This window comes from Ambystoma mexicanum, chromosome 14 (genome assembly GCF_040938575.1).
Source record: "Ambystoma mexicanum isolate Mex_15411 chromosome 14, UKY_AmexF1_1, whole genome shotgun sequence".
Classification (NCBI taxonomy): Eukaryota; Metazoa; Chordata; class Amphibia; order Caudata; family Ambystomatidae; genus Ambystoma; species Ambystoma mexicanum.
The window spans coordinates 618,834,038-618,854,951 of record NC_090940.1 but is presented as its reverse complement, the minus strand read 5'-3'; the positions used below and the strand labels follow the sequence as shown (position 1 = coordinate 618,854,951).

At 46.3% G+C, this 20,914-nt stretch overlaps 1 protein-coding gene across 7 annotated transcripts in view; it reads right to left on the bottom strand.

The window, feature by feature from the left end:
• MLH3 (mutL homolog 3) overlaps window positions 1-20,914 on the bottom strand; it is a 252,031-nt gene that overhangs the window by 149,124 nt on the left and 81,993 nt on the right. For all 7 annotated transcript variants that reach the window (XR_011283805.1, XM_069638056.1, XM_069638055.1 and 4 more), the window contains one exon: window positions 20,110-20,195. Coding sequence is in view for 6 of the 7 variants with exons in the window: in XM_069638056.1 (XP_069494157.1) it covers window positions 20,110-20,195 (86 nt within the window). In the remaining variant the exon portion in view is untranslated. The remainder of the gene's footprint in view (window positions 1-20,109; window positions 20,196-20,914) is intronic.

The following is a 20,914-nucleotide window of genomic DNA, read 5'->3' as shown; positions in this document are numbered from 1 at the left end:
CCAGTTCATACAAGAGCAACCAAAAAGAGGAAACATATAAAAACAGCTCTATGGACACCCAGATGAAGGCACGAGTCATCCTGTGAAAAGTGAGGTGGAACAGTCGCCTTGCACAGATGAATTCTGAACGCCTTTTTTTTTTAAAAATTTTTTTATTGGTTTTAAACAGATAACAGTTTGCACATTCTAATTACACACCAACATTTTACTAAACATCTAACCATAACCCTGCACCCAACCCTCCTCCCACCCTCACCCCGGCCTACTTCGCACTTCGTAGTCTACATTATTCCCCATCTACATTCCCATTTCAACGGTCGCTTCTTATGTAGGAATCGCTGCATTTCCTTTTGTCTCGCGACCATAGTCTGCAAGACCCGCTATGAGCATCCTCCAAGCCTCCACCCCTACCCCCTCTTGTTCTCCTTCCTTGTAGGACGCCTCTTGCCACTGTGGTTTCGCCGTTAGCCCATTTCAAAATGTCTTTCCACCCTACTTGTGCTACTGGTCTTGTTTGAGCTTTCCAACTCATCGCTATTCTCCCTTTTGCCCGAATATACGCTAAATCTTGAAATGTGTTCACATGTGGGGCATGTTTGGGCGTCAGGAACCTTCCCAGTAAGCATGCTCTGGGAGACTGTACATCTAAGGCGATGTCCATGTTCGCCAACAATTGTGCCACCTCCCTCCAAAACCTGCCAATTTCCACACAAGCCCAAATCATATGCACCAGGTCAGCATTCTCCTTCCCACATTTCGGGCATTTCTGAGCTCCAGATTTACTAAATTTAGCTATTTTGTTTCGGAGTCAGGTAAGCCCTATGTGTCACGTAAAGTTGGATCTGCTGCAGTCTTGCATTTCTCGACACCTTCTTGTGGTACAGCTTCACTTTACACCACCACTCATCTGAAAATGGTTCTCCCAGGACCGATTCCCAATGTAGTCTAAACTTATCCATTTCCCCGCCCACTTTAGACATCAATAGCTTGTATATCCTAGACACTTCATGTCCGTCTTCGGAAATATCGTAAAATGCATCGGTCACTGCGGCCGGTTGCAGGGGCATGATGGACTCAGGCCATCTCTGTTTAAGGTTTTTCAGGAGTCTGGCGTATGTTATATATTGCCCACTATGTATTCGGGAGTCCGCCGCTAATTCTTCAAACCTCTGCGGTATTGCTTCCTTGATTACATCCCCCACTGTAGCTACTCCCATGGGTTCCCAGCTTCTCCGCCCATTCCTTCTGGTCTGTTTGTCCACCCCACCCAGTGCAACCAGTGGCATCTGTGGAGAATACAGCGCTGCCCCCCACCCCCAGTAATTTTCCAGCTCTATGCCACATGATACACCTAAGTCGCAACAGTAGGCTCTCGATAATCTTACACGAATCTGGTATCCATACAATTTCTTTCAGAAAAAACAGAGCTCCAACTTTATCTAGCAACCCAGATTCTGATGTTTGTTCATCTGACAGCCACCAGGCCACAAATTGTATCTGGCTAGCCATGAAGTACATCTCGAAGTTCGGCAGCTTTATACCTCACAGTTCATATGAGTTCTGGAGTTTCCATAACGCCACTCTGTTTCTGGAGTTATGCCATATAAAGCGTCTACATAGGCTGTGCAATTTGACAAAAAAAACGTTCGCGATTGAAAACGGGACATTAGCAAAGTAATGCAGGAGTCTAGGTAGCACAACCATCTTCAGTAATGCTGCACGCCCCATCATAGCCAGTGGTAGCCTGGCCACTGAGCCATACTGTTTTCAATCCTATCTACCGCTTTAACTGTATTCCATCTATGTTCTACCCTAGGATCTTGATATATGTCCACCCCCAGGTACCAAAATGTCAATCGATCCCATTTAATCGGCAGCACTGGCAACCCGCTAGGGGGTCTCTGTCTATACTCTCCTAAGGGGAATAGGTACAATTTCTGGGGGTTCACCGTTATTCCCAACACCAAGGCGTACTGTGACATAACATCCGGGACGTGCTGTAAATTCTCCTCCGGATATTGGAGGTACAGCAACATATCGTCTCCATACAATGAAATCAAATGGTTCCCATTTGGTGTGTCTATACCCACTTCTCCGAACTCCGCCCTCAAATAGATTGCCAGTGGTTCTAATGCCAATATGAAGAGCATCGGGAACCATGGACATCCTTGTCTGGTACCCTTGCTTATCTCCATTGCTCCTAGAAGATGGATCCTGTCTTTACTCTTGCTATAGGTGCATTGTACAGTAGCTTCGCCCACTCTATGTATACAGGCCCTATACCGAACCCTTCAGAACAGCCAGCAACCAGGGCCATTTAACCGAGTTGAAGGCCTTCACTGCATCAAGCGAAACCACTGCTACTTCATGTGTTCCCTTATTCGTGTGGTCTATTATATGGTGTAACCGTCTCAAATTATTGGTAATGTTTCTATTTGAGACATATCCTGTCTGATCCGAATGGATGAGTTTACTTATCACAGGTCTCAGCCTCTTTGCCATCAATGCGGTGAGGATCTTCCCATCTTGGTTCAGCAAGGACAAAGGTCTATATAACCCGCATTCTGTGTCTGGTTCGTTAGGTTTGAGGAGTGGAATAATCACAGATTCTCGTAATGACCCGGGTAGCATACCGCGTTCTAGAACTTCATTTAAAAGTACCAGCATCGGGGGGAGGATATCTGCTCTAAACTCTTTGTAAAATTCGCTGGGGAGCCCATCTGTCCCGGGGACTTTACAGGTGGGCAGTTCACTAATCACACTATCAAGCTCTTCCGTTGCTATAGGCATCTCCAACCTGTCCCTATCTTCCATGCTTGTCCTAGGGAGATTAATCTCTGTCAATGTGTCTTGTATATCCATCTTCTCCTCGTCCACAGTTTCCCCATAAAGGTTTTCATAATATTCGAAAAAACACTCATTCACTCCTTCTTGGGTTTCTAGTGACCTCCCGTCTCTCCCTTGTACTGCCCGGATTGTTTGTCGTGTAGTCTCACTTTTATAAAACCAAGTTACCAGTCTGCCGGGTTTATCCCCCTCTGCATGTTGGCGCTTGATGTATTTCCTATAGCTTAGTTTGCCCAGCCTATCCCACAACCCTCTACATTCCAGCTGTAGGCTAGACACCTCTTTCGCCTCTTCTCGTGTCCGATCCCCGGATTGCATTATAGTTTCCAGTTTCTTCTCTGTTTTCTGTAAGTCTTGCGTTATTGACTCTAGCAGCCCCTTGGATTGGGCTATCGCTGCTCCTCGAACCACTAGCTTGAAGGCCTCCCACAATGTACTTGCAGAATCTACACTGCCGTTTTTGTGTTTAAAATATTCTTGTACTTCCGTCCGTATATGATCCCGAAACCCCTCATCTTTCAAAGCTTCTACCCAAGTCTCCAGGTTTGGAGTCTAGCCCTGGGAGGTAGTATTTGCCATGTGATAACCAGAGGGGCATGGGCGGACAACACTCTCACTTTATATTCGGCTTGTGTGTACTCATCGATCGACTCTTCTCCCACAAATACATAATCTAATCTTGTGTACAGATTCTGTGGGGCTGAGTAATGTGAATATACTCCATCTAGTGGATACAACATTCTCCATACATCCACTAGTTTTAATGTGCGTAACAACTCATTCAACACTTTCACAGCTGGGGCAGCATGTACAAATGTGTCATCTGACCTGTCTTTTAACCGGTCTAATGTACAGTTGAAATCTCCGCCCCAAACCACTGCACAATCTCTATGTAGACTTATCTTAGGCCATAAAGTTTTAAAGAAGGTCACAGTGTCTTGGTTCGGGGCATACGTATTTAGAACACATATTTCCTTGTTTTCTACCAAGCCCCTAACAATAACCATTCTCCAGTCCTCATCCACAATGGTGTCAAAGTATCTTGAATGGGACTTTGGGTGGCATGAGGATTGACCAATGTTGATACGCAAAATAATGGGGGAGCCATTATAAACTAATCCCCAATGTAGCCTAACACAAACTCATTATTTGATTAATGTATTTGTAATGCGCAGAAGCCCACGTGCAACAGGGCGCAACATATAGACAGTATACAAACAAGAGTATTGACAAAATGGACTCAAGAAAGCTTAAATCCTCCTGAAGACCACGTGATCATTTAAAAAGGGAGGTCTTCAATGCCTTACGAAAGGCACTGCTATTACCTTCTATTCTAATAGCTAATGGAAGAGTGTTCCATACTTTACCGCCCTTACCGGGAGGGATCAGCCCAGCCCATCAGAGTGTCTGAAGCTTGTGCAGGTAATCTGTTCCAGAGTTTGCGAACGCAGGGCTCTGTCTGGTACGTTCTAGGAGATAGGAGCTTTCAGGTAAAATGGAGCTGTCCCATAGAGGCAACGGTGGATGATGGTCAGAGATTTGAGGCAATCCGTTCCGTCACAGCTAGCCAGTGCAAGTCTCTTCTGTCGGACGAAATATGTTCGCCCCTTGGTTTCTTGTTGATGATTCTTACTGCACTGTCTTGAATTCTCTGGCATCTTGCCAGGCAGGACCTGCTGGCCCCAATTAACAGTGCATTGTCATGATATAGTCTTGAGAGAAAAGCTGCTCTAGCAATAGTAGCACAGTTCTTTTCATTAACAAATGGCCTAATGTGGCTAAGCAGTCGGAGATGGTATTGGCAGCTCTCATTTATTTGGTTCATGTATGCTTCTGCGCTTAGTGAGCACTCCAGTGAGATACCAAGTGGTGTTACCTTATGCTGGGCTAAAATGGCACAATTATTGATGTGAAAGCTTTTGTATTCTGGGCTTAGTTTAGCGCGAGCCTGCCAGGAGCCAAAAATGTGCAGTTCAGTTTTACCGCCATTTAGGCACATCCAATTCCTGGTCATCCAGGTCTCCACAATGTCGTTGGCTGCATGGGGATTGCTGGAGTCCTGCTCATACTCGCCACTCAACTCCAAAACTATCTGAGTATCGTTGGCGTAGTTCGTAAAGAAAACGCTGGTGTCCTCAAGGAGCGAGCAGAGTGGTCTGAGATATAAGTTAATCACAGGAGACAAACTGTCACCCTGTGCACGCCACATTTGATGGGCGCTAAAGGTGAAAAGGCATCGCCCCAGTGAATTTTGGACCTTGGATTAGTAAAACATTATGGAATCCGTTTTACCGCCCCTCTTGCACAATTTCCTGCATGTTTCAATGACCATGACCATAGTAGCTGGTCAGGCCAAGCAGATCAAAGGCGGCTGATAAACCCAGTAAAACTAGCATAACCGATCTACCTGTGTCCATAGCGCGCAGCATATGGGTCTGAAGTTCAATAAGTGCTGTCTCAGTACTGTGTGCAGGCCTAAAACCTGATTGTTGTTTATGTAGTATGTGGTTGGCTTCCACAAAGCTCTGAAACTGTACATTGGCACACTTATCCAAGATTTTCAATAAGAAATTACAATTGGCGATTGGCCTTAAATTGCTTGGATCTTTTGGGTCTAGACTGGGTTTCTTAATGAGCGGGGATACCGTGACTCTTAATGGATTTCTGGACTTGATTGTCTTTAAAGAGGAGTTTACCATACGAGTAAGGAATAGAATAAATAAATCCTGATACTCCAGAATTATTCTTGCTGGCAGGATGTTTTCCGCACAGGAAGTCGGTCGCATGGTAGACAACAAAATCTTCATGTCTGTTGTCGTAATTGTTGAGAAAGTAAAGCCAGCGCCATTGTGTCGCTCAGGTTGGTCAAACATTGGTTGATGTCGGAGGGAATTGAGCTTGTATGACTAACTGTTTCTCTGGTCTTGGATTTTTGCCTCAAAGGCCTCTTGCACCTTTATGCAGTCAGTGGGTGTAGGTTGGGCTGGGGCAGACAATGCCTTGGGCTTTTCTAGAGACCTAAGGATCTCAAAGAGCTTGCTGGAGGAGTGTGATGCCTTGTTAATTTGATAATTGTAGTAGTGTTTTTGGTTTCCACTATGTTCAATTTATACAGTGTTTCTTCAGCCTTCCATTTGCTCTTATTCTCAGATGTAGGGTGCTTTAACCACTGGTGTTAGTTTACTTTTCTCTCTCTTTCGGGCTTTGAGAGAAAGAAAACCATCTTTGGTGCCTAGGGATAGCCCTGACAAATTTCGACCGGTCGTGGGCTATTCAGTCCACCATTTCTTAAATCGTAGATTTCACATGTCTCCCTGTCAGTTGTCTGGGCCATAAGGGAATTTACACATGTGGCAATATCTGATAGGAGGATTTTATTACAATACCTACTTAGGACCGTTTGATGGCAATTCTGGGCTTTTGGAACAGGGCCCCCCTGTGGCAAGATAAGGAAATCTACACGATAATGACCCAACCAAATGTAAGGGCAAGTGCCCTCAATTATGGTTTAAAGATTACGCACCACCACCCAGTCTAACATGTTATTATTCGACCTGGTTGGCTCAATATTGCAGACCTTGTAATTAAGGTTAAGTACTGTTTCCAGCTCCAAGGCCTCTTTATCAGTGGAGTTACCCTTCCAGCTATTTAGATCCCCTAAGAAGAGGGTGGCGATATTGGGGGTCACAGAAGCTACATAGCAGCTGCACTATCTCCTTGTTGAAATTCGTCATCACTGATGGAGGTCGGTAGATTAAAATGAAGTTAATGCAGCTGTTATTAGTAGGTGTTCATTTCATGTGCAATATCTCACATCCCTGAAAGCAGCAGGGAGATAAGAAAAGGTTATACTTGTTTTTGGCAATAGTGGCAACTCCGCCCCTTGCCAATGTTCCCTGTTTTTACAAAAGATGGAGTACCCCTCAGGGACGGCCATTTTAATCATGGCGCCACTGGAGTCACGTATCCAGCTTTTAGTAAGACATAGTGGGCCTCAACACTAGTTAGGCTGTATTTAAGGGCTGGCCTTATCACGAGTTGGGCGCTAAATGGGTTTTACCTTCAGCTATTTTCTGGAGGTGAAAATCCCATTTAGCGCTGTGAGAAACTCATGGTGACAACAAGCAAGACAGACAAGTTCAAGGGTGTTTATTGAACATTGAATTCTGTATGCAGGTTGGAAAAACGCCTATTCTAAACCTAAATCTAATATGGGAGCAAGCGTCGCCCATCAAATGAAATATAAGGCAGTCCTAGTGGTGTTGTGTCAAATCAAAAGGGCCTATACTAAGAAACCTATTGCCAAACCTTACAACTAATACAAAAATGGGTGTGGGATAGTGCTCAAGAAAAGAAAGAAGTTTTCCTAAATGATATGTCAGGATGCAGTAGCTGGGGTCTCCCTTCCCCACATTTTGGACACGGGATAATGGGAGCTTGGAGCACAGGGCTTCTCCAGCACGAGACGACCATTCCAATGGTAGTTCTTTGGACTGGCGATAGCAAAGTCTCATTTCCTGTGAAAGTCTCTTGCCTTCGGGGCCTGTTGTGCTCAAATAACAGAAAAACAAATGTTCCTCTAACAAATGAAAGTTCATTTCCGGGGGTCACCCCTGGGTCTCTGTCATGATGCCTACCCCGGGCATCCGGATCGAGTCCATCATCCCCGGGAGCAGGCATCCAGATACTCATTAAAACCCCAACAGCCCCGGCTGGGGTCTGTTTGGATTCAGTCCTGGCGCCTTAGGCGCCAGGCTCATCATAGAAATCACTCCTGGCGCCATAGGCGCCAGGCTCATAGACTTTACTTACCTTATGCAGACCATGCTGCAAATGAGTCCAAGCCAACGTGAGGCCTGGATGGGACTATTTTATTATAGGGACTATTTTTTACTCGGGTGTGGTTCTGGGGAACTTCTTACCTGGGACTACTTTGCAGGCTATTTAAACCACGCCCGAACAGCAGCTCATGCTTCGTGTTATTCTGCATCCAGTCTTCTGCCACGCCCGCCTCGAATCCGGAGCTCCTAGACGAAAGGAAAAGAAAGGAGAAGAGGTTAGATCACGGACATTATTTGATTCCTTACATGATTCCGGACCCAGCACATCTCGGAGCCTGGAAAGGACATTATTTCAGCACGCGTCACTTCCCCAGCAGCAGCGCAGCGTTATACTCACCAGTCCACCGCATCTGTCAACTCGGCGCTGCCTCCATCATTTTCTTCATCGAAACCCAGCACCTGGGGGGAAAACAAAAGGAATAACAAGGTGAGCCGAGAAAACCGACAAAGACAATCTCTTTGCCACCATAGGCTTACCTGCTTTACCACCGGAGGTATTATCCTTTAATTCGCTGCATCTTTCTATGCCGCACCTATAAAAGGGAGAGAAAACAGCAAGTTAAACTCATGCAACTTTTACCGGACAGTGTTTGGTAATACAGACTCTTACCTGAACGCCATCAGCTGCCTCCAGACAATATTCTTTTGGACCCAGCTGAAACCTAACGAGTGAATGGAACAAGAGTGAACATCGGACATATTGAACTCTTTGAACTTTATAGACACTGGAGTCAATATTCCTCTGGAACTCCTCCAGTACCTTCAAACCAGTGGAGTAACTGGTATCTACGCGCCCCTGCATGATCTGGAAGGATGGAGAGCTCATCATATAAAAACATAAGGTGAGGTTACCAAGAGGGAATATCGGAGGTGATTAGTGGGGAGAACAAGAACAGTTGGGGGGGGCATCACTAAAGTCCACGGGTGGCTACATCCCTTTCTCCACTTGCAAGAGAATACTTCTACGAGTCCAGCAGACAAGATTAGGCGGGCCAGTCCAGACTGTCATCTCTTCACTACGCATCACGTTGGTGGAGACTGCAGCTGTCCGGGTCCGATCGACGCCCCTGTGGGAACCAGGTGAGCGTAACAGTCTCCCTCTTCTGGATGCTGACCTTTCTCATTTGTTTTTGGGCACCTGTGTGTGGCCCACAGAGCAGGGTATGGGCTGGTGGCATCTCAATGCTGAATTTGACAGGTGCTCAGAGTATCCTCCATTTTGGGATACCCAGGCCCTGCCATTGGAATCAGTTGATTCCGGATAGGAGACAAGATGGCCCCTGTGGCCTCTTGCTTACTATTACCTGTTACCCTGTTTTCCCAGAGTCCTGGGAAGCCCTGACTCTGTCCCTTCCCCTGACTGGCTGTTGGGTGGAAGTTCCATATATGGTATTGTGGGGAAGTCCAGGACAGGCTGGCTGGAGCCTTCCCAATGACTATGTTGTGGGTACACCCTTGGGGTGGGACCTGTGTGAATGGAGTGTGTGACCATGTTATGGGTGTCTGGTTTCTGTGTGGATGACACAAAGAATGAGACAGCCCTGCCTGAAACTGGTATGAATGCTGTGTGGTGTGCTGAAAGGCTGGGTGCTTGTCCCAATCCACATTCTTTGTTTTCAGTGTCTGGATGGAGTAGAATGGCCTAAATGCACTGTGAGCCCAATTGGCTGGCTGCCTGCCTGCATGAATGCCCCTCTGAATGATTGGCTGCTGAGCTTGGCCCGGAAGTGTGAATGAGAGACAGAACAGTATATCTGGGGGCCTCTCACTTACTCGAATGGTTCAGAAGCTGAAGTTAAAACTTGAAGCTGGTTATCCTTGAAGCCCAGCTGAAGAAGAAGGTTTGCTGCTGCTCACCGTCGACGGAATCTGAAAGATGCCTTGTCTGTCAAGGACTGATCCAAGAGAGGACCTGGTTAGGACGCCTCTTCCCAAGCTACGAGGAAACATCGTGCACAAGCTCCTCTTCATCAAATCGCCCCTGGAAGTCAGTCCCAAACAGCTGTCGACCGGAGACAGGGTCTGCCGTGAAACACTGAAGTGAAGCACCAGGACGTCGACGACCGTCACTGCCGACAACCATCCCTGTCGACCGAGGTTCAGCAGACCGCTGTAACATCGTCAACCGGAGCTACAATGCTCCATTGCCGAAGACACTTTGAAATCAAGGACTCTCTTGCAACCTTGTCGACCACTTTGTCCCGCCGGAGAAAGTCATGGTCGCCGAGGAACCGAGTAGAATCTGCCGGTGGGTTTCCCGCCACTCGAAGTCCACAAAGACGCTGAGGAAGAACCGAAAGCCAGCTGTGGTCGAGTCCCGATTGTTGACGCCAACGCAGACGACCCGACGCCCTTGCTGGGCCTATGTTCTTCATTGTCTCTGCTTTGCAGCAATGAACTCTCGTCATCGAGGTGCACCGCACGCCTCTTCTATGCAGGACGTCCACGATCGATTGTCGACGAGCACCACAAAGACCAAAGCTGCTGTCCCGACGACGGTGTTCACCTTTTCTTCACGGCATCTCGCCGACAGTGGCTCCTGCTTTAAAAGGGAGTTCGCTCACGAGGTATCCGACGACGAGCCGTCGACAAAACTCTGCTAAACCAGGTACATTGGGGTAGTGGAACATTTTTAGAAGGGAACATACTATTTTAAACATATATGGACTGGGTTGGTCAGTATACTTTATTTACAGGTTGCCCAGGTGGGGGGATCCTCACACAGAACTGTGTCTAGTGGTAGGGACCCAGTATTCTGCCATTTGTTTAAGATAACTTTTCTATTGTGGATTCACTTTATCACTTGATTTATATGCCATTGAGACTGTCAGCAGTTGGTGCATTTTAATAGAGTCAAGAGTTAACTGTGGTACCACATAGATATTGCACAAATTTACCATTTTAGTATTGTCAAAGCACAAAGTGTGTTACTGTGTGTGTATATTTTCTGAAACTTATTTATATAAAAGAACTGTGTTATCACTAACATAGTGTGTGGACATTTCTTTGTTGGGGGCTTGGAGACTACACACTACTGCCGGCATGACCTCCTAAGAGCTTAAACCTTGATTGCTCGTCCAACTTTGCCATATAGAGAATCTTGGCTGAGGTGCTCTGTGCTTCTACTCTGCCATACAGAGGGTAGGAGCACAGATATCCACCTCCATTCTTTATACTCAGACCTCTCTTGCTTTAACAGGATTCAATTCCCTTGGTTTCTCAAAGTTCACTTTAACTGGGGGATTCACTTCCCTTTTTCTTATTGCGCTTGTAGATCAAAGTCTTTCGATTGTTCAGAGATTTTGCTTAACCCTCTGTACGACCACTTTGACCCATTTCGCTGGCCCTCCTATGGCCTTCTGATACTTGTAGTTTCTATCATATGGGGCTCGATTAGAGTCTTGTTGTAGAACCCAATTGGTGCCGATTTCCCTCTGCTGCGGGTCTTCCCTTTCAAAGAAATGACAGTTCTTTGTCGCTCAAAGTTCATATAGCCACTTGAAACTTTCAATGTATCTTGTTTTATCTGGTTCATCCAATACTTAAAACTTTGGCAGTTGCAAACAGACCAGACTTATTCATACATCAACCCATCGGCTGTGTTTGGACGCTTTTCTCAGCCAGGGGTGGACTGGCCTTTAGGGAACTCTGGAGATTTCCCGGTGGGCCTCTGCACCCTGGGCCTCTTTTCTGTGGTATTTCCAAATTTTCTCATAGGAAAAGCATTGGGCTTGCTGAAAATGTGACATATAGGGCCACTTTGAACTTTATTTCCAGGGCCTCTTTTGGTTCCCAGTTATTATTTCCAGGGCCTCTTTTAGTTTCCAGTCCAGCCCTGTTCTCAGCGACTGCTTTTCCAAGGTTCTGCGGTCTTCGTGCGTCTCCTTTGCTCCTCCCCAACTCTGTTCATCCGGGAGGGGAGCCGGCTTTCTCTGGGCACTTCCGACAATAACACCTGGTTCCCTGTTAGGCAGCGGTTTAAGGAAATTGTCAGGTTGCAACCAACAGGGAAGTTTTGCCTGTGCTGCTTTTGCTGTTTTGACTTGTCAACCAATTTCCTGACTCTCAAGTCTTGCTCGCCTATTCCCACTTCAGCTTCAGTAAAACTGCCCCATTCTGTGCCCAGCCTTGCTCCTTCAATGCTAGGGAGTGTGGTGGGGATCCTCTGCCGGACCCAGCCTTGCAGCCTCCCTCAAGTCTCCCCAGAGCAACTGCCTTCGTTCTCTGTGCAGCCTCCTTTTATACACGAGAGTTCTTAAGTGGCTGCAGGTGTTTGGTCTGGTTTGGGTCTGCCTGACTTTGCCTGGCCTCATTAATGGGACAGTCTGTTAATGGAAGTAGTCTGTCTTCTGTGTCTCAGTAGGCTTTTCGTTGGTTATCTTCATTCCTCTAGGCAACCTCTTCCTCTTCTTTGTCATTTTTGGAATTGGGGTGTGGGGCGGGAGTTGAGAGAAAAAGAATAACCTTTAAAATTATATAAAGGAGTTTGAGAGAAGATGAGGATAGGGAGAAATGTATTTTTGGTAACAATGGAAAAAGGGGATTGTGCCAGTTGTAGTTTTTTCTAAAAGTTATGGACAAAGGGTGTTTGGACAAGTCAAAAAAGGAAGGCTGTCTTGAAAAATAAGAACCCTAGATTTTGTAGTTCTTCGAGCAGATAGAGGTGGAGGTGTTAATTGTTCTTCAGTTTGTGAAGAAGGGTGGACTGGGTTGCGGTTAAGGGTTACAGAAAAGTGTAATTTCCCATGCTGTTTTACCCTTCCCTTTTTTAATGTAGCAAGCTGGGGCCTGATGGGACTTCAATGACAACAACCCATGAACCCAGAGGAAAGGTAGGATGGATTGGGGCAAGATAGAGGGGGATACCGTATTTATCCCCAGTCCACAAGGACCCCCTGCTCAGGTGATCCTCCCTCGCTTGCCCGTCCCCAGGGTTGGGCTCTAAGAGTGATGGCCCTCCCCTGGACACCTGAACAAAGCATCCCAAGGGACTATCTGTGAGAACGCCCTTAGGTTTCTCACAGCGCCCTGTTTTCGGTGGTATTACCGCCGGCCGTATTAGCACACGGTATTAGCACTGAAAATGCCCCATTGGATCCAATGGGGAATGGGGATTTACCATTAGCGCAAAACCTGTGATCCGGTGGTAATACTGCCGGACCAGTGGGCGCTAACACTATTACAGTTGGACGGTATTACAGCCAGGATACGGCCCAACTCCTGATGAAGCCCAGTACATCAATGTCTCTGTCTATTATTAGATTGTATATATTGCGTGCCTGGTTGTTCAGAGAGCTGGTGTTTAAAAAGCTCATTTTTATTCCCTCAGGGGCTCCAGTAACAGTGGAGACGTTAAATCATGTCTCCATCTGTGCTCCAGCTATACGTGTCATATTGTCTTCCACGTGTCCTGTGTCAGCTGGGCAGAGATATGCGATGAAAGGGTTTGAACATCTCCAATATCAATGAAACAGTAGGAGTGTCCAAGAAGTCAAAGGAATAGCCATTACCGATGATGTATGTGTACTACACAAATGTTGGAAACAAATTGCTGAAATCGACCTGCCACTGCACCATTTCCAGACAGAAAGATATACATCCTTGCATAGTCTGGAGTGTTGTGGACGTTGTTGAGGAGTTATAGCACTAACTACTGGGGTTAATCCTTCCTTGCCTTGGAGCATTCTGGAAATAAAAATGTTAAGAGAAGATCTGTTTAGAGTTGTGCCTGCAAAGAGAAGGGAGAAGGCCTAGGCTGGAATGGATTGGCCATCTTCAGCAAGACTCCAAAGCTTCTGACCAGAAAATGGCTGGCAGCAAAACAAGACTTTATAAGCACTGTCCACCTTTTAAAAACTCCAGCTAGTATTACCTCCTAGTACCCGCAATGGATGATCACGTGGAAGCGGAGGATTTAAGAGTGTCACAAACAATATCCAATGGCAAGGGAACTTGTTTATGCATTATAAACAGCCTCTATGTAGAGTCAGGACGACCTTCAGCTGCTGGCCAGAGAGAGATTAAGTCCTCCCAAAGGGGTAGGGTGATGCAAGTAGCATAGGTAGCAGCCTTGATAGCAAAGATATGCGATGTATAGGAATGTTTTAAAGTAACCTCAACCTTCCTTAAACTGGGCTTATTGAGGGACATCTTTCAAGGCCATCAATGTAAAAATAAAACTTCAGAAGAGTAGGAAAATACTGGTCAAATCCCTTGAGAGAGAGAAACATCTGGTAAGGTTCCACAATATTCCAGTTTTAACATGTTCTTTGATCTCCAGGCCATGACATTCTGCATATATTGTATAACTGGCCCACAACTACAGGGATTTGAAGCTGGCAAACACCAATACCATTAGGGTAGAAGGTTGTTCTGGCTCATCAAATCCCAAGATAAACCACAGATATACCAGCACCACATTCAAGAGCTCTTTCATAATGTATTTAGCAGATGTGAGGAGCCAGGAATGAGACGCGGACACAGAGGACTATAAGGAAGGCAGACACAAGTGATCACAGTTCAAGGGTGTTTATTAAACTGTAAAAATGGGTGAGAAAAACACCCAATCTAAACCTAAATCTAAGATGGGAGCAAGCTTCGACAATCAAATAATAATAAGGCAGTCCTAATGTCGTCTTGTTAAATAAAAAGGGCCTTTACTTAAAAAAATCTATTGCCAGTCCTTGCAACTAAGTTACAAACGTAGTGTGGGATAATGTTCTTAAGAGAAAGAGTGTTCACAAAAACGATAAATCGAGATGGTGTAGTGAGGTCTCCCTTCCCCACGTTTTTAGCACGGGATAAGGCGGGCCTCTTGAGCACAGCACACAACTGGGCTTTTCCAGCACAAGACTATTGTTCTTCTCAGCGATATCAGGATCTGCCTTGGTCAAGTCTCTTTACTCAAAGTCGCTTGCCTCCGAGGGCCTGATGTGTTCAAAATACCAAAATAAAAGTTCCTTTCCGTATGTAGGTTGGGCGATAACTTTTCACCCCTGGATCCCCCTCTTCTGGGCTCAGGCCCTTCTCGAATGTTAGCCTCCCTCTGTCTGGTTTACTACGGCTTTTTACGCAAAAGATTCCACCTGTTGTATTCACAAGTCTTAATGTCTTTTTAAACAATCTTTCACTGCAGGCTTCCCTCAACCGGCTTCACTCTTGCCAACACAGTTTTCACAGGGTTACGGTTCTCCACTGCGCCTCGCAGATATCCCTCTGCTGGGTTTACATTTGCCTTAGCTTTTTTGCCAGACTCAAGTTTGGATTTTAGCCCCCAGTCAGGGTCTCCTTTAGAGCCCTCAGTCAGGCTCTCCTTTAAAGCCCCCAGTCAGGCTTTCCTTTAAATTGTGGGTTAAAGACTTTCGACTGTACAAGGGGTTTTACTCGACCCTTGTATGACCACTTTGACCTCTTACGACAGGCTCTCCTATGGCCCTCTGGTATTTGTAGTTTTAACAAAAAGTGGACCAAGCAAAGACTTTCGATTGAGCGCCCCCGTGGCGCCGGACCACTCTGCAGCTGGTCTTTCCCTGCAGTTTTAACAGTTCTGTAACACACACAGTCTTTGTTCTTTAATTCATTTTATGTTGCCATTAACAACCTTCGCTTAACATAGTTTGCTTTACTATCGGTTCTCCCTCCGACTCACCGGCTGTGATGAACTGCTTGGCGTTTCTTGTCTCTGGAGTTAAGGATGATACCACGGTAGCAAACGTCTCTCCCTGCTTTGATTATAAGTGTAGGAGGGCTTTGTGTACCATTGACATCTGCTACACTACACACTGGCTGTTATTCCCGGTCTTAGGATTCCTTTCACAGAGGCTTTGTGGGTCGAGGTCGGAAAGGGCAAGGGCACGTCTCTCCTTGTTGTCCTTTCGGTTCTAGCCGCCTTTCTCCTCCTCTTGAACTGCCGTCCTGGAATAGCTGACTCGTTTTGCGGTCTTCCTTGCTCGTAGTGTACTCTTGTGCTCCACCTTTTATCCCTGTGGGGTATGGAAAGGGTAGTCAGGTGTCTATAGTTATCGGCAATTGCCCAACTCTGACTGACCCTTGTGTTGGGACATGTCAGGTGAACAGCTCTGCTGTCAGCCCATTTTCGCTCACGTAATGAGAAAGTGTTTGTGTCGGAAAAGGGGGGTGTAGGGTAGAGTTTCTAAATACCCTGCTGGGCAGGAAGGGGAAAAGGTGTCATGAGGAAGGGGGTACCGCATCTCACCCATCGGTATCCCACTTCCACTCCCTGAGGACCACCCCCCATCCAGGTGATCCTCCCGCACTGGTCCATCCCCAGAAACTGGATCCAATAGCGATGGACGGGTCCTGGCCACCTATATGACAGATCCCCGGGGACTAGCAAGTGAGACACCTTCAGGTTTCTCACAGGATTCATGGTTCTGGTTATAGACTTTTATTAAATGTTAAAGAAGTCGGATATGCCTCACTATCCCTCATGCAGGGAATTACTTCCTTCCCCATGGTTTCACTCCTCCACAAATGAAAAATACAAAACAAAGAATAACCAAGTTCCTTGTAGCCCAAGAGGTTATCCTCCCTCCTCTTGGTGTTGCAATCCACTCCATGGGAAATGGCTCCCTTCCCCAGGTTTGTCTCAACATTCGAGATAACTCAAAATCCTAAGGGCATGAGTCTTTCTTGGGATTCTCTTCTTACTGTATTACAGGGTGTGGGTCCCAGACTCGTGGGATACCTGGTATACTCCCCTGCTAGGTTCTCTTTGTCATTCAATACAACTTAAAATTCTAAGGGCATGGGTCTTCCAGGGGGTTCCCTTCTTACGATACGTCAATTTAGGTGTGGGTCCCAGACTCACAGGATACCTGGTATACTTCCCTGCTATGTTCTTATATAATGCAACTCAAAATTCTAAGGGCATGGGTCTTCCTTGGGATTTTCCTATGCAGTTAATTACACACGTTTGACTTTGCCTGGTATACTCTCATGCCAGGATTTCCATGCAGTTGCTTCACACACTTGGCTTTGCCTGCTATAGTCTCCTGCCAGGACTTTTATGTCGTTCATTTCACCCACTTGGCTTTGCCTGGTGTACTTGCCTGGCAGGACCTTTATACACCGTTCATTAACAGAGTCCCATACGCTCTTCTCAATGATATTTTGTGGCGTGCGAACAGCAAATTTGCCCGACCATCCCAGGGCTTCCAACCCTTTCATACGCTTTCTTCCCAGCTTCTCCAGGTCTCCAGCCCCCATTCTGTCTACCCGTGTGCCACTCTCCTTGGTTCGTGTCTTCGGGACAGCGAGGCATCTTTCCGAGGCTCCTGCAGCTCTCGGGTACCTCTGCTTGCTGTTTTCTGTGCGGTTGGCTTTCACATCCTTTTCTGTGTGTCTCGCCTTCACGCTGCGTCTCATCCAAGGCTCAGTAGCTTTCGGATGCCTCTGCTGCAGTGCTCTGTGCGGCTGGCTTCCGCGCCTTGCCAAGGGCGTCTCACCTCCTGGCCGCTGCTCTCCCTTTCCCAAAGCAGGCGCTGCATCTCCTTTTGGTTTCCTGGGGCTGCTAGCACGGTTGCTCCAGCAGCTCTGCCGTCACCAGCCGTTTCTCCCCCAGGCCTGCCGACACGCGTCAGGGACAGTGAACTCTATCTCCCTGTTGACTGCTGAGCAGACCAGGGTTTCTCTGATGCCGTCGGTACCTTTCTCTGCACCGAGCTGGAGAACTCCTTGTTTCTCTTTCCAGCATGGTATTAAACCATGCCAGGCCAACTGTATTCTTCCCGCAACTAGACCACTTGTGTTGGTTCTCATTGTGAGTAATCATCACTGCTCCTTGCCTCTTCCTCGTCTCAGTTGTTGTCAAGTTATTCTTTATGTGATATTGAGGAATACTGCTAGTAGACTTGACAAGTGGTTGAGGGAGATTGTCACAATATGCCATCATGGCTCGAGGAAAGGAGGGAACATCCCTAAAATGGAATGGGGAATATGTGACTTCCTCCGACAATGCTGTGAAACCCCCCTGAGGGTCGCCTCCCCCCATGTGGTCCTCCCTGAAAAAGTCACCCTCAGGGTCAGGATCAGGAAGCGGCTTCCGTCCCCTGGCCACATGAGCAGTGGCTGCCTTAGGGAAAGGAGTGATGACATCATCAGATTCATTACACAGGCAACTCTTAAAGGACTTCCTCCACAACTTCTTGGCCCTCATTCTCACGCACCTCCCTGTGCTTAACAGCTGTTCCTTAGGGTGACTGCCTTATTTAGAAGTGTAATCCACCTTGTCCTGAATTCTTTGGGGGAAGAGGGAGGGTTGTTAATGAAGGTGATGAAGATACTCATGAAAGAGAAATAAGATCACAGTTAAGTAACATTTCTCTCTCCATCAAGGGATCTTCTGAATAGCAAGCCCGTCCCTATCCCGGGAAGGCAAACAACTGGCCATGGTGAATGGCACTTTCTATTCTACCCTTCTAAGAATTCAATTCTCAATGACACCTTCTCTACCTGGGCATCTTGTTTGGAATCTGAATCTAGACAATGGTTTGCAAACAAAGATATTGATTTCCACAATGCAGCACTGAAAATCTCAATTATCGGACATTTCCCGGTGTGCAGGTGTTAGCCGATTTCCCTCTTGTGGAATCTGCCCTGGGTCTGCCATAGGGTGATAGGTTTGCTTTCTGGTGATAAAATAAGACACAGGAGATGTTGGCTTAGATAACTGAATTTAATGGCCCATAATTGACAAAAAGTTGTTTGGATTGTCTTATTCCTCCATTTTCTCCAAGTAATAGAGAAGGGCTATGCTAAAATTTAGCGTACGCAACCTACAGCCCTCCACGTATTTTAGCCTCAACCATTATCTCTCAACATTTACTATTCTGGCTATGGCTGAAAGGAGTTGCAAGGTAAAACAATGAGAGCTTCTGGTTGATCACCTTGATTCTGCGGTATGAAGGGATCTCTGCGTTTCAGTTTACGATTTGGGAAAAAAGAAATTAAATGGATTTATAGATATGTGTATCAGAAATTACCTTTGGTGAGAATTTAGGAGGGAATTCTTAGAACCCTTTTTCTCCTATGAGAAGCAAGGAAAGTTAACGCAAGGTTGGAATTTGCTCATTATTCTGGTTGAATGGCTACCAAAAAGACTACCTTGCATGTTTTATCGCAGCTTTGTGCATGTGTTGAAAGGGCCTCCTGAGCAGGAGAGATCTCATCACCAGGTGTCAGACTCTTCTATGGTATTGTAGAAAGTCCCCAATCACTGGAGTGGTGAACAACAAAGCTCAAGACTGGCTACCTGCTGGCTTCTTGTTGCTAAATTATTTGACACCAATGGCAAGATGAGATACAAAAGTAGAACAATAACAAACTGAAAGAACACCATCATAAAAAGTATGGGAGAGGGCCAAGTAAAGTCCCGATTGCCAGCAGAAAAGCAAATGTGGTTATCTGTGCTCTCGTCCAACAACTAAATTTGAAGATTTGGCAGTGACACAAAAACAGGAGAACTCTGGCAGAAGAGAAATTGATGGGCAGGGGGATGTCAAGCCTACAGTCAGTCATCAGTAGGGCGTGCCGGTATGTCCACCAGGTGGACTGACCATCACTGTGCAGCTGCCTCCTAAGCATCACTCAGCATTGTATGTTAATGTCTGCTGACAGCCAATCATGGGGTAAAATGAGACAGCGGAAGTGGCGAGAAGCCCCCTTTGAAATGTTAGTCTAAGGAAAGGTCCCCCTGTGCCTCTGCCTTGTGCCTAGAAGGAGTTACACATTCCCTTTCTTTCTTCCGGCTTCATAACAAAGAGCTCTCAAGTGATATTGTCTCACAGAACAAGGTCTATCCACAGCGTGTCAAGCGCAGAGGGCAGAAAGAACACCTTGAGTACCGTTAGTATGTGGCATCATTGCAGCACCCTGTAGATACAGATAGAAAAATCCAGAGGTGGGGCTTTAAAAGAAGGGTCACATGGGCTAGCCACAAACCAGAAAATAAAATAATAAACCACTTTTTTAGTGAAATAGATTTTTTTAAATCATGTGTGCTACGCAAAACAGTGTTTTGAGGTTCAACAATAGAGTCAAAACAATTAACTGGAAGGGCTCCCTAAAGCCAAGCATTAGAGAATTCAATTTTTAATATCTTCTTTCTTAAAAACATGTATTATTATTATCAGTATTATCTCTAAGGAAAAAGGTACAAGAGTTGTCTAGGATCTGGCATAGTGCCCAGGGAGTTCAAGGACTCTGAGAAAGATTCCTTGATGTGGAACAAGGAATTCTAGTACGTGAGCAGTTTGCCAATTAAATCTAAATCTTGCATTAGTAAAATGTATTCATTAAGCACAACATAGACGTCAACACAGTGATAGATCATGTGAAAGAAACAGCTGCTTTTTATCTTTGGATGAGACCTTATTATAAACATCATTACATTCCTACTGACCTGGGGAACACGGGCAAAGACTGGATTTTCCCATTCAGAGAACAGCGACCCGAGAGACTCCCCCTCACCTATAGGGTTTGACACATCTGTGGGACGAAAGAGCAACAACAACAGGTGAGAACAATGGAAGACTGCTTTGGAAAACATGTATTGTAGCAAGGTATGGAGAAATCCTAGCATGGCAAGCTTGATGAACAGACAATTATGTATTAGGATTACAAGACAGCCGACTGGTGCTGGCAGTTGGCGGACATGAGTCAGCAGACAGATCTGCTCTTTAAAACCGATGTCTTCAGCAATATAGGCCTCTTTTTGGCAGATCGTCCGGGCTAGTGCCCAGGAGGGGGTTTGTTTCTATTTTTTTGCTGCCTCAGTGAACACTCGAATCATGTTTGAGGTAGTTAGCCAGTGCAGGGTTCGCACGGACTCTGAGCGACAGGTGCTTCGGTTGTGGGGGAATTGGGGGAAGTGCAGGGTGGGGGGAGTTGGAGGAGTTGAACTGTCCACCTCGGTTGATATTGGTTCACATTGCTTTGCAGATGGGAGGAGGGGCGGCTGATGGCGGAAATGCACGGGGTTACATCCTGAGTCTCCAAAGGAGAATGGGGGGGCCAGGCCTTGTATATTGCTTTCAAGGGGAATGGCACATGACACAGGGGTCACGCTCCTAATGTGGACGTTAACGGTCTGTGTTCCAGTATTAAGCGCAGGCTTGTCCTTCAATTTCTTAATAGACATTTGCCCTGCTCACTAAGACACACCGGGCAGGGACACACTGCAGGTTATTCATGAGATCCAACTATAG